The 17,989-nt window shown below is 34.3% G+C and overlaps 1 protein-coding gene across 2 annotated transcripts; it reads right to left on the bottom strand.

Annotated features, from left to right (window-relative positions):
• Window positions 1-257: 257 nt before the first annotated feature.
• LOC117316087 (ankycorbin-like) lies at window positions 258-17,275 on the bottom strand. Of its 2 annotated transcripts, XM_033870578.1 has the most exons (5): window positions 17,148-17,275; window positions 6,825-7,353; window positions 5,689-6,019; window positions 1,700-1,798; window positions 258-750 (listed from the first exon to the last, which is right to left on the bottom strand). In XM_033870578.1, the coding sequence occupies exons 3-5, from the start codon at window positions 6,002-6,004 to the stop codon at window positions 371-373; spliced, it is 795 nt and encodes a 264-aa protein (XP_033726469.1). In that variant the 5' UTR covers window positions 6,005-6,019; window positions 6,825-7,353; window positions 17,148-17,275; the 3' UTR covers window positions 258-370. The 2 variants fall into 2 exon arrangements, with proteins under 2 accessions (XP_033726469.1, XP_033726470.1); XM_033870579.1 differs by lacking the exon at window positions 17,148-17,275 and having other exon boundaries at window positions 6,825-8,007.
• Window positions 17,276-17,989: the final 714 nt, after the last annotated feature.

Genomic DNA, 17,989 nt, shown 5'->3' on the forward strand with positions numbered 1-17,989 from the left:
TTACACAATACAAAAACGTTACGGTTACTGGCTTGACACTATTACGTCTCGCTTCTCTTTTTATCTAATAAATTGAAAGAGAATCAGAACTTATTAGAGTTCCGAATGAATTCCCCGTCACTATATTTGGTAGGTAAATTTTGGTCTTGGTTTTTATGACCCTATTTTTGTTTGCTATTTTTTTACTCTGGGTGCCATTTTATGCGATATAGCTTCTCTAAAAGTAATGCGTTAATAATAATAACAAAAAATTGCGACACGTTTTATGATCACGATGAGTATTTATATAACATTTTTACACATTATTTAACAAGTTATATTTGACAAGTTTGTAGAATGTATCATTGGCGAAGCAAAGCCACAATTCTAATTAATCTTTTTCCGACGGCTCCGTTTTGTTTTGGTGAGTGTGGTGTTTCCCCTTTACTTTTGATGCTATCTTGTGTAGGATGCCAGAGTGATGATGTGATTCCATTTCAAGTTTCTGTAAATCTTCTATTTCCGAGGGTTTGAGCCAATGGGAATCTCTGTTGTAATCATAGCCCGCCTTTAATAGCTTACGGATAATTTCACTGCATACTCGCTTGGCTTCCTTCATGGTTATATATAGCGCCGTTTGTCCTAGCTTGTCTTGGAGATGGACGTTACATCCAGAATGTAACAGATACGTAATCACATCCTCGCGGCTCTCTTGTAAGCCAATCATTAGTGCGGTTTTCCCCGTACAGTCTCTTTCATTCAAATCTGCACCTAGGAAGTAAAAGTAAGTTTAAAAGGTTTAAATTTCCAGATTTTATAAAACTAGACGATACATTATACGGATTCTCGGATATGGTGATTTCATACCATTTCATGTCCGATTACACTATTCCGGTCGCCAAGGTGAAAGGTAAGATCGATATCCACTACCTCATCCGACCACTGCTTATCGAGAACTGACCAAATTTGAATTATAATTATTTAGCTAAATCCGATATCCCACCCCCAAGGTGGTAAACCATTTATTGATAAAATAGTATAGATTAAGTTCTCTAATGGATCACATACATTGTTGAAATCAAGACATATCAGGGCGTAACGATAACTTCTCCAGGGTGTTAAACTATATCTTGTAACAATGGCTTCGTTGATTTTCTTGTTCTTAGCGTCATACAGTCGCCCTTATGCCATGAAGCAATATTACTTTTAAGATATTTAGAGGTTCCTTTTGGTAATTCAGATATTCTGGTATTGAATATGCCCAATCTTCTGTATATACATTGTAAATAAGGCGTTGATATTTTCTTGTTTCGATACCAAAGTAAGATTATAGCATTGTAAGATTTAACATATTGTTTTTACCTGTCTTAATTAAAAAATATATGTACATGTATACAATTTTCCATTGCTCAGTATTACAGGATATGATTTGTAATAATTATATAATGTTGTGAAGGGAATTTTGATGTAAGCATGATGTTTATTCCAATTTTTGAGACAATAAAATATGCTGAAATGACCTTAGGTACCACATCCGGTTCATACGTACCTGCCTTGTTGAGGATTTTTCATTGCTCATTATTGCGGGATATGATTTGTTGTAATTACATTATGTTGTGGAGGGAATTGTGATGAAAGCATGATGTTTATTCTAATATTTAAGACAATAAAATATGCTGAAATAAAATGACCTTGGGTACCACATCCGGTTCATACGTACCTGCCTTGTTGAGGATTTTTACTACGTCCAGGTCATCATACAACACCGCCCTCATTAATGGCGTCTGTCCTAGAATGTTCTTCACGTTCAGGTTACAATCTGTCAACAGTGACAACAGACGTTAACATTCATATTGTGGTAAATAGTAGAGCTTTAGGCAATGTATCGAAAACAGCACTACGTATATAAAGTACACTCACAGAGGGACAGTTTGTCACATAGGCTTCAGTGTGTCTCCAAACTGATATATACACCTATTCTAACTAAGGATTCCTGGTAATGTTAGAATATAGAACGTGTGTATGGAAGCCAAACTAATACAGCTATCGCTAGTTTAAGATGTCATCTTTGTAGACTTATCTATATTAATGTTTATCCTTTTATTTGATCACAGAGTGATAGTTGTTATACAAGTTTTGAAATGTTTCCAGAATTGATTAATAAACATATTCGATCACCCCCTTACATGGAAAGAGTGCCTGGAAGTTTAGGCAATTAAGAATGTCAGACAGACTAAGTGTGTATGAAGGCAGAACTAGAATGAATATGACTTATTTACGATTTATTTTTTAATTCAGTTTGTCTATATGTTGTATTTGGTTTGGTTTTATTTTGTTAACGTCCTATTAACAGCCAGGGTCATTTAAGGACATGCCAGGTTTTGGAGGTGGAGGAAAGCCGGAGTATCCGGAGAAAAACCACCAACTTACGTCAGTACCTGGCAACTGCCTCACGTAGGTTTCGAACTCGCAACCAAGAGGTGGAGGGCCTAGTGATAAAGTGTCAAGACACCTTAACCACTCGGCCACCTTGAAAAATACATCCATGAACTTTATAAAATCTGTAAATATGACAAGAAATTTCTGCTACTTGTCTATTGGATAAAGATAATTGAGTGCTAAGCCCTGCTGGTAGATTAAAGTCCCCGAGGTTTGCCGCTACCATGTACGCCACGTCTAAATTCTAGTGACCTCGATGCAGGATAACATGTATATATCATTATATTGTGAAAGTATCCTCTACCTATACTTCAATCTCTTTGTTTTAATTTTTCGATTTTCCTTCTGGATCTCCGTACTTTTTGCTTCTAATTTAACGACGGTAAAAGCCATTTATAAATCTATGTTAAACTGGGTGATGTTACATCCTCAAAATGTCAACCAAGGTGAAAATAGAAGTATATCAACGAGCACACAATACGTCTTACTTCTCACCAGGAAATAGAATGGAAATGAGATCATGCTTTACTGCTACCCTGTTCGAATACGTTTGCTTTTTAATGAAAAAATAACTAATTAAATATTTCCCTCGATGAGTCGGTAATGTGTCAAAAGTAAGGCGTTGCACCTTTCTGATCCTTGAAGTTTGCTAAACTCTTCTAATCTACATACCAATATTTCAATATGATATTTAAAGTGCAGAACGAGTCATGAATCATACCGCCTACCTTACGTTAAGGAGGAACGCCGGCACCATAAATCGTCTTCTAAGATATGTGCACCTCATACTGACATGAGCATTTATGAATTTTAATATATTTTGGTAATGAGTAATGCAGCTTAATTAGACATATATGGATTACGTCGGGGTAAAGTAAAAAGAAAATGTAAATTTTGCAAAAAATGAAAAATGCATTAATTCATTAACGCAGATGAATTATTCCTCGTTGGTTTGGCGTATATATTGTCTTGTTCAGCACATGTATACGTTAAGGTATCCAATACCCAAAAGAAAGTTTATAATGGCCACTTAGAAGTTTCACATGCATCCATGTTATAAAATCTTTTTCATATTTGAAAAACTTTTTAGTTTGCTTATCTCTTGTTCCTTGTCTTCCCTCCCTGATTTGATATATCAAGTAAGGAATATCTTCAATAAATCTCTCCTGAAAGCCATTTTGTAAAAGCAATTTATCACCGTTTAATTGTTTCCTTATATTTCTACTTGTGACATGAATGATGAAAATACCCATACATTACAGGTTCATATAACTGTACCTGATGCTTTTAATGACTCGACATGGTCGACTGGCTTCCCTGTATATCTCAACTATACACGTTCTTATAGTGTAAATTATAGTTCGCTGTAGAATCACGTTTATAATCTCATTAACGATCTGAAGTATCTTTATCACAGCTCATTATACAAATTAAGTTGATAAATGGCTGTATTAACATAACCAAACTTAATTCAGGAAGAACTCATTATTTGGTTCAAACAGAAGTCAAAAGATAATGACTTTTTTTATTATGGTTGGTACAATAAAATGAGATTGTTTCATTTTAATGTGACAGAGAAAGCATTGCATCACCGAAAATTAAAAGTGCGTGATGGTTTGATTGTTAAGTATTAGTGATAAATATAGCTTTGAAGATTGAAGACGACAGTTAGGAGATCAAGGCTAATCTGGTGTTACATTTCAAGCTATCACATTTTCTTTAATATTTGTAGAGTATGGGATGTAATTTTCTTTAAAGGATAGTACAAAACAATAATAATTATAATAGTAACTCAACAAACATAGCGTTAACATCTTTAAAATATTAATTGAATAACGATACATTGTATACAAAATACAAAAAAAGACTACATCATGCAACTAAAAAGTATAAAGTAATTCTTTTGTATTTTAATTGTCCACAACTATAATATACATTGAACTATGAGATAAGTTAAAGTTATAATATTTTGTGTCACGAATAAAACTATCATATAGCTTCTATGGATGTTTTACTGACTTCTATACATGTATATCGGTCTGGCGTCGATTAACCGAAAATGTCGATAAAACGTCACTTAGAATACTACAGACTAGTCATGCTGGAGTCGGAATTGTAGAACTCTTGGGAAATCATTGAAATCAAATTTGTAGATTTTGTTTTTAATTATAGAAGAGGAAGTACTTTCAAATCCAATACTTGCATAATGATTCAATAATTATAAAACTCGTAGAACACAAGACTCTGCTTTAGCATTCCTTGAGAGAAAATTGTACATGTCAGTGATAACTATAGGATATGTCGTTCATGATGTTATAAATGACCCGAGAAAAAAATAATTGACTACACGACACGGCACGATTTTTCTCCTTTAGTATCTGTTAATTAATATGTATATATATGCATAAGACCATGTTACAAGGTCTGAAATGAAAGTTGTGTCATATTGATAATATATGTACGCCTATAAACGTCAGCCGTACGTGGTGCTAACTAGACAAACGTAGATATGATTCGTCTGACATAACGACCTTCGTCCATATCCTCGCCATACAACGCGTTAATTACCGAACAATTGATGTCTTTTTAGCAGCTAGTCAAGTTCAATAAAACATGCGCCATTATAAAAACGTCATAAGTAAGTTTTGACAAACGCTGACAGTAAAACTCGTGACAATCGTCTGATAAAGAACTGCCTCAAGGCAAATGTTAAAGTTGGCAGATCATAAAAGTGAAGACCAATGCAAGATAATTGTGTTAAGATTTCATAAATAGATAATTCCCATATCATGACCAGATAACACACAGTGAAAAGTGATGGATATCTAGAGCTGAACAAAAAGCCACAGGTCTCCTCAGCCACTTACTCTCTAACATTTAATAAATACTCTTGACATAAAAATCGGAATCATCCGAGACTTGAAAAAATTCAGCTGAGAAAAATGGGTTCAGGATGTGCCTTTATGATTCCAAGAATTCATCTTTTAAACAAAAATTTAACAGAATTAGGCATTGGCTAGGCCAAGTAAGCTCCCCGGGGTAACATATCTATCATAAACAAGTCTGATGAAATGACAAGATACATTTATATTTGATAAATAAACCGCTAAGAGAAAGTGATACCAGGGAAATGCTAACCAAAGGATATGGCAATTCATCTATAGATTTTTATATATCTCGTTTCATTCAGAGGCAAAAAGACAAAATTGATAATAACTATATAAAATAACTGTACAAGATATGATAACTAGACAGTTGGTATATACAAACCAAACTGGATGAGAATATCTATGATATCGATCTGTGACCTCTCCGTGGCTTCGTGCAGGGGGGTCACACCAAAGTTGTCGGCCCTGTTGATGTCTCCCCCCGATTCCAGAAATTTCTTCGCGACTTGAACATCACCGTTTCGTGCTGCATAGAACAATGAGTTTCTGCCTTTTTTGTCTCTAGTGTTGATGTCGACCTTACTCTCGGAAGGAAGGGATGACGTTGACCCAGACATTTGTTTCTGCCTATGTAACAGAGGTGAGACCGAGGTCAGACTCCAGGAGGATCCGTTGCTTGAGTTACTGGACTTCTCCATCACTGTCTGGAGTTTCTAATGGAAGAAAATGAGGACATGTTAAATAATTCATTTAGGTCGGTAAAGATTTCTGACGACAATATGAAACGTGGAGATCCTTAACAATTGTTGCAGCGAGACCTACATTGCTCTCCTTGGGTAGCTAAATACTGCTTTTCATATTTTTATGTCTGTAAATTTATTATCAAAAACTGTTTTCTTATCTAAATACAATATAATGATTCATTGTTTAAATTGCTGTACAACAATCGGCTGCATTTGAAGTATTGTTGTGTTCCACATTAACCGATTGGCGCGATGATGAATTTGCGCATTCACAATATTTGGTGTAGAGAACAAAGTTACTACGAATATAATCGTTATGTTGAGAAATGTTTTAGTACACAAAAAAGAATCATCGCCAAAATGTTTTTGCTTACAGTATCAAAAGACGATGGGGACATAGAAACAGATATTAAAGAAACAATATAGTCACTAGAATGTTCAAAAGTGTGTATTTATTAGGTGGTCTTTATTTAACATACGATATCACGTTACGTTAGCCTTGTGGTTTTTCTCCGGGTACTCCCCCACTTCTTCTAAAACATGGCACGTCCTTAAATGACCCTGGTTGTTTATAGGACGTTAACCAAACCAAACCAATAGTTAACATGAGAAAATTATCCTTAACTATATACATGTATTTTTGCCTTTTGGAAATCTTTTTGATAACGTGACGATGTTGTCGTATTCAGGATGCGCAGCATGGTGTCCGGTGGAAATATCTTTACCAACAACAGAAGATATTAAAACTACAAGTGTAATAATAAGAGATAAATACCTTGTCAACACAACACTCTAAATTGTACTTCTTCACCAGCAAATGTTGGTTTCTTTATATCCTCAGCAGGCGCACAACATGCTGGAAACAATAACACCTTGGTGGAACTTCCAGGTAAATATTGGTCCATACAAATTCCAATGAACGATGCCAAGTATTGGCTGAACAAACCAGTGTTACTGTGTATTTACAAGTAACCAACTTGGATATGATTGATGTCTTAAGCCGCGTGTGAAGCACACATCATTCGTACAGAACAATGGACAATCCCGTATGAAGTTTTTGTCAATATTTTTCAATCAGATCACGAATAAGGAAATGTTGTCAGTTTTATTTGATGGAGGATGGCTGATATCCACACACATCAGCATGAATGACATTCACGTTTTTATACTACAATCCACGATTTTACTGTTTGAGCTGCTACACCTGTTTCACAGAACGTATTTGTTAGACAGTCCTCAAATGTTTTACTGTATAATGATACAATTTTCCTCGTATATCGTCTGCCCACTCCGGCATCTGTCTCCTGCAACACCAAATGAAATAATAAATGTGATGGCAGTAAGATAGATATAGAATAATTTGCATACAAAATGATTTAGTTGACATTAAGATACATGTTTAACAAAAATGGGCATATATAATGTAAATTAGATATAAAGCTATTATTCAAAGATAGTTTATTCATTTTTTCAAAAACGCGTATAATGTTAACTGCGAAAAATATATGTATAAATACGCACTTGTTTATATGTGTTTTAACACTTGTGAAACATAGCTAATTATAGTCAAGACATCCTGCAATTAATAGTCAAAAGAAAGGCATGTAAACTAATGGCTATGATGAGCTCAGGTTATGCCGTTTAACGTTATCAAGGTTAAAGGTCATTGTGGATTGAAATGAAACATTCTGTTATTTCAGTTTAAAACGCATCTGTGATGACGTCATATTTCCCCTGATTTCACATTTCTACAATTAATACAAACAGGGGTCTGGTGAACTATGAATGTCGTCGCTAGAAATTGACGTCAATCGTCTTATCACGTGAGAGTAGTTATAAATTCCCAACATTTAGCCTAGCTTTCCACTATTTTGACCTCTAGCATAACTGAAGGATGTTATAGAAACGAAATATATTTCGTACTATTTAGCATTCGACATGTGACGTGTCCAGTATTAAATATATATTTTTTCAATAAAGATTTAATTTACGTATCTTCTGATGGATCCTTATAAAGCACCTTACCAATTACAATGCATTTAAAAATTAAAAAAATGTTAATTACATTTTGTATTTTTATCTATATTCTTAATAACGTGCGGACATATAACAAGTGTATTGATATTAACAAAAATTTGGAATGTATTTATACCTGTAGTAAACTAATGATTAATTTTATTCGATTTAACCTAGAGTTATGATGAGTAAATATCTATGGGTTCTTATTTACCTGCTGGGATCTATCAGAACTCCTTCCACCCGCCTCCCCCCTTCTCTCTGTGAATGTGTGTTAATCACGGTAAGTTCTTTGTAATTTCATAACACGAGTTTGTAGCAATAAAATAATAATAAATCGACATATGACATTGATCTGATTGTAAGCAATTTATGAATCGTGAACGCAGAATTAATTTGTATCTATTTCAGTACATATATGTCTAATATTGATATTAAGCTGACAATGCCATGCACAATTGGCCGACTGATGATGAACGTGGAATGTGTCTCCACCACAATCCGCCGTAAACAAAACAAACATAGTTATATCCACAGTCACCTTAGCATGGCCGAGGGTTGATTAACAATCCCAGGCACTTTTAATCTCGGTCATGGTGGGTTGATATTATACATACATTTTCTAAGTTTTCTCACACTTCTACCAAATTTCTGGGTCATGAAAGGTATTAAGTGAGCTGTAGTTTGTTTTCTATCATTTCTATAATTTTGGTTTCTATAGACAACAAGGTTACATATGGAAGCTAATACATATGTATGAGGTTCTCCTGTCTCAACGACAACTGTCTTGTCAAGTCATGACCAAGGTCGTTACAACTTTGCCTAAATGATATCCATGAGACATGTAATCAGATTAATACTGTCAGCATCGAACAAGTCATCACAAGGAAAGAGAATATGTGCATTTATCGATGAGATTAAAAAGATGCCATAAAACTTCCCCGTTGTCTCAATCATCATACGTCACCTAATTCATTTGTACTGTAAGTTTTCCCGACAGCAGTAAACACCTATGACAGCAATCGTTATATTGGGGAAACCAACTGAAGCATGCTGCCGAAGACATCCAGCAGGACACCCCACTCGGTCACATTATACTGACAACGGGCAAACCAGTCGTCCTACTTCGTAAAAATACTGAGCGTTATAATCAAGAAGGAGTAGCAAATACCATTTTTATAGACTCGGTCAGGCGATAGAACCCGAAGCCTTCCTCGTAAGGAGGAACGTTTACGGGTTTGGGAAGCAGTTGTGTAACTATTGAAATAGCAATTTCACGACAGGGATATAACCACAGAATTGTAAATCACTTAGATCTTGCAAATACTTTATTTCGCAAATTTACCTCGAACACTGATCTAGAAATGACTTTTAATTATCGAATGATTCGTATATCGGTAAGAGATATCTTGGTCGCCATCCCAAGGTGTTATTATTGCACAAACAATCTCCAAGGATTTGAAATCGCGATTGACTCGAGTATTAACGCGAAAATAAATCCCACGCGAAATCTAAGTAGAACACAGTAGTAGTACAGAGTAGAAATAGGAATTTCATGAAACACATGATTATCAGAATATATACGATAGCTACGACAGACAATGGGACCCTGAAGATCAAGGATGTACTTTCTGATCAATTTTAGAATATTTTATCGAGTGATATGATTTATATAAGGCAACCCTATGATAGATATAAATAAATGTACATATAACATGTTAATGATTAATATCCTACTTAGGAGTATATGTCATATAAAACATACCGAGGGCATAAACACTAGTGATTGATCTTGTGTCCTACAGGTAAGTATGACCCACTGTTCACATCATTATAGATACTGTCATTATATAGCAGGACAAATGTAACTCATTTCACTAAATACACCAATTCTATAAATAAACCAGGCTATCCGGGGGTAGGTAAGACCACAATGTACCACCAAGACATTTTAATACCATCTGTAGTGTATTTGCCAACCTTTTTTTAGGTTCAAAATAACTTTATTGACAAGTATATATGGTAGATGTCAAAGTAAAGGTTTACAAATTGTGGTATATATGGTAGATGTCAAAGTAAAGGTATACAAATTGTGGTATATATGGTAGATCTCACAGTAAGGGTATACAAATTGTGGTATATATGGTAGATCTCGCAGTAAGGGTATACAAATTGTGGTATATATGGTAGATATCACAGTGAGGGTATACAAATTGTGGTATATACGGTAGATCTCACAGTAAAGGTATACAAATTGTGGTATATATGGTAGATCTCACAGTAAGGGTATACAAATTGTGGTATATATGGTAGATCTCACAGTAAAGGTATACAAATTGTGGTATATATGGTAGATCTCACAGTAAGGGTATACAAATTGTGGTATATATGGTAGATCTCACAGTAAGGGTATACAAATTGTGGTATATATGGTAGATCTCACAGTAAGGGATATACAAATTGTGGTATATATGGTAGATCTCGCAGTAAGGGTATACAAATTGTGGTATATATGGTAGATTTCACAGTAAAGGTATACAAATTGTGGTATATATGGTAGATCTCACAGTAAGGGTATACAAATTGTGGTATATATGGTAGATCTCGCAGTAAGGGTATACAAATTGTGGTATATATGGTAGATCTCACAGTAAGGGTATACAAATTGTGGTATATATGGTAGATATCACAGTAAGGGTATACAAATTGTGGTATATATGGTAGATCTCACAGTAAGGGTATACAAATTGTGGTATATATAGTAGATCGCACAGTAAAGGTATACAAATTGTGGCATATATGGTAGATTTCACAGTAAAGGTATACAAATTGTGGTATATATGGTAGATCTTACAGTAAAGGTATACAAATTGTGGTATATATGGTAGATTTCACAATAAAGGTATACAAATTGTGATATATATGGTAGATCTCACAGTAAAGGTATACAAATTGTGGTATATATGGTAGATCTCGCAGTAAGGGTATACAAATTGTGGTATATATGGTAGATCTCACAGTAAGGGTAAACAAATTGTGGTATATATGGTAGATCTCACAGTAAAGGTATACAAATTGTGGTATATATGGTAGATCTCACAGTAAGGGTATACAAATTGTGGTATATATGGTAGATCTCACAGTAAAGGTATACAAATTGTGGTATATATGGTATATCTCACAATAAGTGTATACAAATTGTGGTATATATGGTAGATGTCACAGTAAGGGTATACAAATTGTGGTATATATGGTAGATCTCACAGTAAGGGTATACAAATTGTGGTATATATGGTAGATCTCACAGTAAGGGTAAACAAATTGTGGTATATATGGTAGATCTCACAGTAAAGGTATACAAATTGTGGTATATATGGTAGATCTCACAGTAAGGGTATACAAATTGTGGTATATATGGTAGATCTCACAGTAAAGGTATACAAATTGTGGTATATATGGTATATCTCACAATAAGTGTATACAAATTGTGGTATATATGGTAGATGTCACAGTAAGGGTATACAAATTGTGGTATATATGGTAGATCTCACAGTAAGGGTATACAAATTGTGGTATATATGGTAGATCTCACAGTAAGGGTATACAAATTGTGGTATATACGGTATATCTCAAAGTTATGGTTTACAAATTGTGGTATATACAAATTGTAGTATATATGGTAGATCTCACAGTAAGGGTATACAAATTGTGGTATATATGGTAGAGATCACAATAAGTGTATACAAATTGTGGTATATATGGTAGATCTCACAGTAAGCGTATACAAATTGTGGTATGTATGGTAGATCTCACAGTAAGGGTATACAAATTGTGGTATATATGGTAGATATCACATTAAGGGTATACAAATTGTGGTATATATGGTAGATTTCACAGTAAAGGTATACAAATTGTGGTATATATGGTAGATATCACAGTAAGGGTATACAAATTGTGGTATATATGGCAGATATCACAGTAAGGGTATACAAATTGTGGTATATATGGTAGATCTCACAGTAAGCGTATACAAATTGTTGTATATATGGTAGATCTTACAGTAAAGGTATACTAATTGTGGTATATATGGTAGATCTTACAGTATGGGTATACAAATTGTGGTATATACGGTAGATTTCACAGTAAGGGTATACAAATTGTGGTATATATGGTAGATCTCACAGTAAGGGTATACAAATTGTGGTATATATGGTAGATCTCACAGTAAAGGTATACAAATTGTGGTATATACGGTAGATCTTACAGTAAGCGTATACAAATTGTGGTATATATGGTAGATCTCACAGTAAAGGTATACAAATTGTTGTATATATGGTAGATCTCACAGTAAGGGTATACAAATTGTGGTATATATGGTAGATCTCACAGTAAGGGTATACAAATTGTGGTATATATGGTAGATCTCACAGTAAAGGTATACTAATTGTGGTATATATGGTAGATCTCACAGTAAAGGTATACAAATTGTTGTATATATGGTAGATCTCACAGTAAGGGTATACAAATTGTTGTATATATGGTAGATCTCACAGTAAGGGTATACAAATTGTGGTATATATGGTAGATCTCACAGTAAGGGTATACAAATTGTGATATATATGGTAGATCTCACAGTAAGGGTATACAAATTGTGATATATATGGTAGATCTTACAGTAAAGGTATACTAATTGTGGTATATATGGTAGATCTTACAGTAAAGGTATACTAATTGTGGTATATATGGTAGATCTTACAGTATGGGTATACAAATTGTGATATATATGGTAGATCTTACAGTAAGGGTATACAAATTGTGGTATATATGGTAGATCTCACAGTAAGGGTATACAAATTGTGGTATATATGGTAGATCTCACAGTAAGGGTATACAAATTGTGGTATATATGGCAGATCTCACAGTAAAGGTATACAAATTGTGGTATATACGGTAGATTTCACAGTAAAGGTATACAAATTGTGGTATATATGGTAGATCTCACAGTAAAGGTATACAAATTGTGGTATATATGGTAGATCTCACAGTAAAGGTATACAAATTGTGGTATATATGGTAGATCTCACAGTAAGGGTATACAAATTGTGGTATATATGGTAGATTTCACAGTAAAGGTATACAAATTGTGGTATATACGGTAGATTTCACAGTAAGGGTATACAAATTGTGGTATATATGGTAGATCTTACAGTATGGGTATACAAATTGTGGTACATATGGTAGATGTATACAAATTGTGGTGTATACGGTAGATCTTACAGTATGGGTATACAAATTGTGGTATATATGGTAGATCTCACAGTGAAGGTATACAAATTGTGGTATATACGGTAGATCTTACAGTAAGCGTATACAAATTGTGGTATATATGGTAGATCTCACAGTAAAGGTATACAAATTGTGGTATATACGGTAGATCTCACAGTAAGGGTATACAAATTGTGGTATATATGGTAGATCTCATAGTAAAGGTATACAAATTGTGGTATATATGGTAGATCTTACAGTATGGGTATACAAATTGTGGTATATATGGTAGATCTCATAGTAAAGGTATACAAATTGTGGTATATATGGTAGATCTCACAGTAATGGTATACAAATTGTGGTATATATGGTAGATCTCACAGTAAAGGTATACAAATTGTGATATATATTGTAGATCTCACAGTTAGGGTATACAAATTGTGGTATATATGGTAGATCTCATAGTAAAGGTATAGAAATTGTGGTATACATGGTAGATCTCACAGTAAAGGTATAGAAATTGTGGTATACATGGTAGATCTCACAGTAAGGGTATACAAATTGTGGTATATATGGTAGATGTCAAAGTAAAGGTATACAAATTGTGGTATATATGGTAGATCTCACAGTAAAGGTATACAAATTGTGGTATATATGGTAGATCTTACAGTAAAGGTATACAAATTGTGGTATACATGGTAGATCTCACAGTAAAGGTATAGAAATTGTGGTATACATGGTAGATCTCACAGTAAGGGTATACAAATTGTGGTATATATGGTAGATGTCAAAGTAAAGGTATACAAATTGTGGTATATATGGTAGATCTCACAGTAAAGGTATACAAATTGTGGTATATATGGTAGATCTCACAGTAAAGGTATACAAATTGTGGTATATATGGTAGATCTTACAGTAAGGGTATACAAATTGTGGTATATACGGTAGATCTCACAGTTATGGTATACACATTGTGGTATATATGGTAGATCTCACAGTAAAGGGTATACAAATTGTGGTATATATGGTAGATCTCACAGTAAAGGTATACAAATTGTGGTATATATGGTAGATCTCACAGTAAAGGTATACAAATTGTGGTATATATGGTAGATCTCACAGTAGGGTATACAAATTGTGGTATATATGGTAGATCTCACAGTTATGGTATACACATTGTGGTATATATGGTAGATCTCGGAGTAAGGTATACAAATTGTGGTATATATGGTAGATATCACAATAAAGGTATACAAATTGTGGTATATATGGTAGATCTCACAGTTAGGGTATACAAATTGTGGTATATATGGTAGATGTCAAAGTAAAGATATACAAATTGTGATATATATGGTAGATTTCACAGTAAAGGTATACAAATTGTGGTATATATGGTAGATCTCACAGTAAGGGTATACAAATTGTGGTATATATGGTAGGTGTCAAAGTAAAGGTATACAAATTGTGGTATATATGGTAGATTTCACAGTAAGGTATACAAATTGTGGTATATATGGTAGATCTTACAGTAAGGGTATACAAATTGTGGTATATATGGTAGATCTCACAGTTAGGGTATACAAATTGTGGTATATATGGTAGATCTTACAGGTAAAGGTATACAAATTGTGATATATATGGTAGATTTCACAGTAAAAGGTATACAAATTGTGTTATATATGGTAGATCTCACAGTAAGGGTATACAAATTGTGGTATATATGGTAGATGTCAAAGTAAAGTATACAAATTGTGGTATATATGGTAGATTTCACAGTAAGGTATACAAATTGTGGTATATATGGTAGATCTCACAGTAAAGGTATACAAATTGTGGTATATATGGTAGATCTCACAGTTAGGGTATACAAATTGTGGTATATATGGTAGATCTCATAGTAAAGGTATACAAATTGTGGTATATATGGTAGATATCACAGTAAGGGTATACAAATTGTGGTATATATGGTAGATCTCATAGTAAGGGTATACGAATTGTGGTATATATGGTAGATGTCGCAGTAAGGGTATACAAATTGTGGTATATATGGTAGATCTCACAGTAAGGGTAAACAAATTGTGGTATATATGGTAGATCTCACAGTAAGGGTATACAAATTGTGGTATATACAAATTGTGGTATATATGGTAGATATCACAGTTTGGGTATACAAATGGTGGTATATATCGTAGATCTCACATTAAGTTATAAATATTATGGTATTTCACAATTTACAGTGATTTGTTTTCTTCTACAATAAGTGGGTATTATTCACATCCCAATACATGAAATAATAATTACACCCGTTGGTACCACACGTTGAATAAACTCTGAATGTTTGACCGGAACTATTTTTGAATCACGTGGTTCAATGCGTTTTGATTGGAACACTTGAAGGCAGCTTCACGAGATCCCAGAAATGATAACACACAAGAAATAGTTCGGAGTTGTTTTTGCCATATTTTTAAATATATTTTTTGTAATCGATTGAATGGTTGTCGTGTTGAAACACTATTTAATCGATTAACAAAGTATCTACAAGTTTTACTCTCTCTATATACATCACTTTATTGCTTTGAAAATAATAAAGTTGTTTATTATTTGTTATGATTCGTAATAATAATTGTAATATTTCCGAAGTTGTTAGTTTTGCATATTGATAAGCGGCATTTAACTTTAGATCATATCCTTACATCCTCCCTACATGTACCTTCCACACACCATCCGATAGTGTGTAAAGAACACACGCTTAACACAAAAATGGTCAATTCATCCTCAGAATAGCCTTTACTATTGTGGTAGAAACAGCTCACACAAACTCGTGGTTGTTGAATATGGTACTCATTTCATTTGGGTTAGTTATTTTTCAAAAGTTACAACAAAAAACAACAACAAAAAACAAAACACGAGCTTTAAGTTTTTTGCAACTTTTGAAAAGATAACTAACTCGAGTGATAGAAATACCATATAATATACAACTCGTTGTGTAACCTCTGTACATATATGTATATACATTTGTATATAAAAGTAAGGAGATTAAAAATTCAGCATTTTTAATTATATCTTGTTGTAAATTATTCCCAAAATATAATATACAATCTATTAGTGCCATAGACAGTAAATGTCCGTAAATATGGTAATTTCTGATACTGAAACGGCGTGTATAATGCATATGCATGGAACATTCACATCTAAAACAGATTATCAGTCAAAATTGTCCAGAATACATGCATACATTGGTATCCTATGGAAATCTGCCAATTGAATGTTTCTTTATCTTACCCCGGTTGATACAGTTGCTACTTATTAAAATATTTAGTTAAAAAATGAAATTTTGCACAACTGTAAAACACACAAATGGATGGCACCTTTGAATATGAACTTGGTAATACATACAGTTTGTTTGTTTGCTGGGTTGCTCGCCCCGTGAACAGCCCAATGTCATTACGAGGCGGACCCCTTGTAGTAGTTGGTGACTACCTAACTGAACAACATATGGGTGACCCGTTGCTGCCATCCAAAGCTATGGGGGTAGAGTGTCGTCCCAAGGACACAACCACGACAGCCCAGGTCGGATGGTAGGCGTAGCACAGCGGTAACACAATTGCCTTTCACCTAGGCGGCCAGGGTTCGATTCCCCGATCGGACGTAAAAAGATATTGGGTCACCTGCGCGACCACGTGGGTTTTCTGCGGGTACTCCGGTTTCCTAACACTAAGACCCCTCGCGCACTTCCGGGCCAACAAGAGTGATTAATAAAGCCTGATATAATTTGTTTCGCTATTTTTATAAAATAGATAGCGTCAAGTATACTTACCAGTACAATGGATTGAAAGTCCCTGTATAATTACTGATGTTTCCCGCACATTCACTCTGGACGATCTGTACTGTTGTGTATAGGACACGTGTTTTAGTACATTCGCTTGTCACAGGCGTTAGGTGTCCATTTACCTCTGTCACCTGTCACACACGATACCTGTCCATAATAAAGGACAGTCCTACCTCCGTATGTCACCTGTCAGAGATATAGTGTATGGCCACAAACTGGTGTTCTAGTTATATGGTTATAATACCTAAAATGGCCGTGGATGACAATTTTGAGGAGTTTATGTCGGTATTGTTCGGTATTTATCATATCTCTAAGTGTTTACAATTTCTTTTTGTTACGATTAGTCATCCTTAACCATGGTGCTCTCTTCGAAGTATAGTTCTTTTTCATTAGTCCCCTACCGGTGAAACTGGGGGTTTCCTCTCCATCCGTCTTGTACGTACGTAACGTCAAAGTTTGCCAGAATAATCTAGCGGATTAATCCCTTTCGGAATTTTGATCCAACTTCACACAATAATAAAGAACTATAATATATCGGACAAGTTTGAGTATTAGGGGTTTTGGTTCAGTCATTCCAGGCCAAGGTCATTGTTGATATTTCTAGCGGGCGCCGGCAGGGGACATTGCTTTAATTAGCAATACCCGTCAATATGTTTGTTGACCTCGTTTCCCTCTGGGGTTTCCCCCATTTCCTCTGCTTTCCGCTTTTTAATTCATTTGGATAGCGGCATGGTTCAGAATATATTAACATGTACTACATGTATAATTATGCCTTTTTTGGAATCCAATATTGAAAATTGTGGAATTTATTGAAATTGCGGGTCTTCCCA

Source organism: Pecten maximus, chromosome 18 (genome assembly GCF_902652985.1).
Source record: "Pecten maximus chromosome 18, xPecMax1.1, whole genome shotgun sequence".
Taxonomy (NCBI): Eukaryota; Metazoa; Mollusca; class Bivalvia; order Pectinida; family Pectinidae; genus Pecten; species Pecten maximus.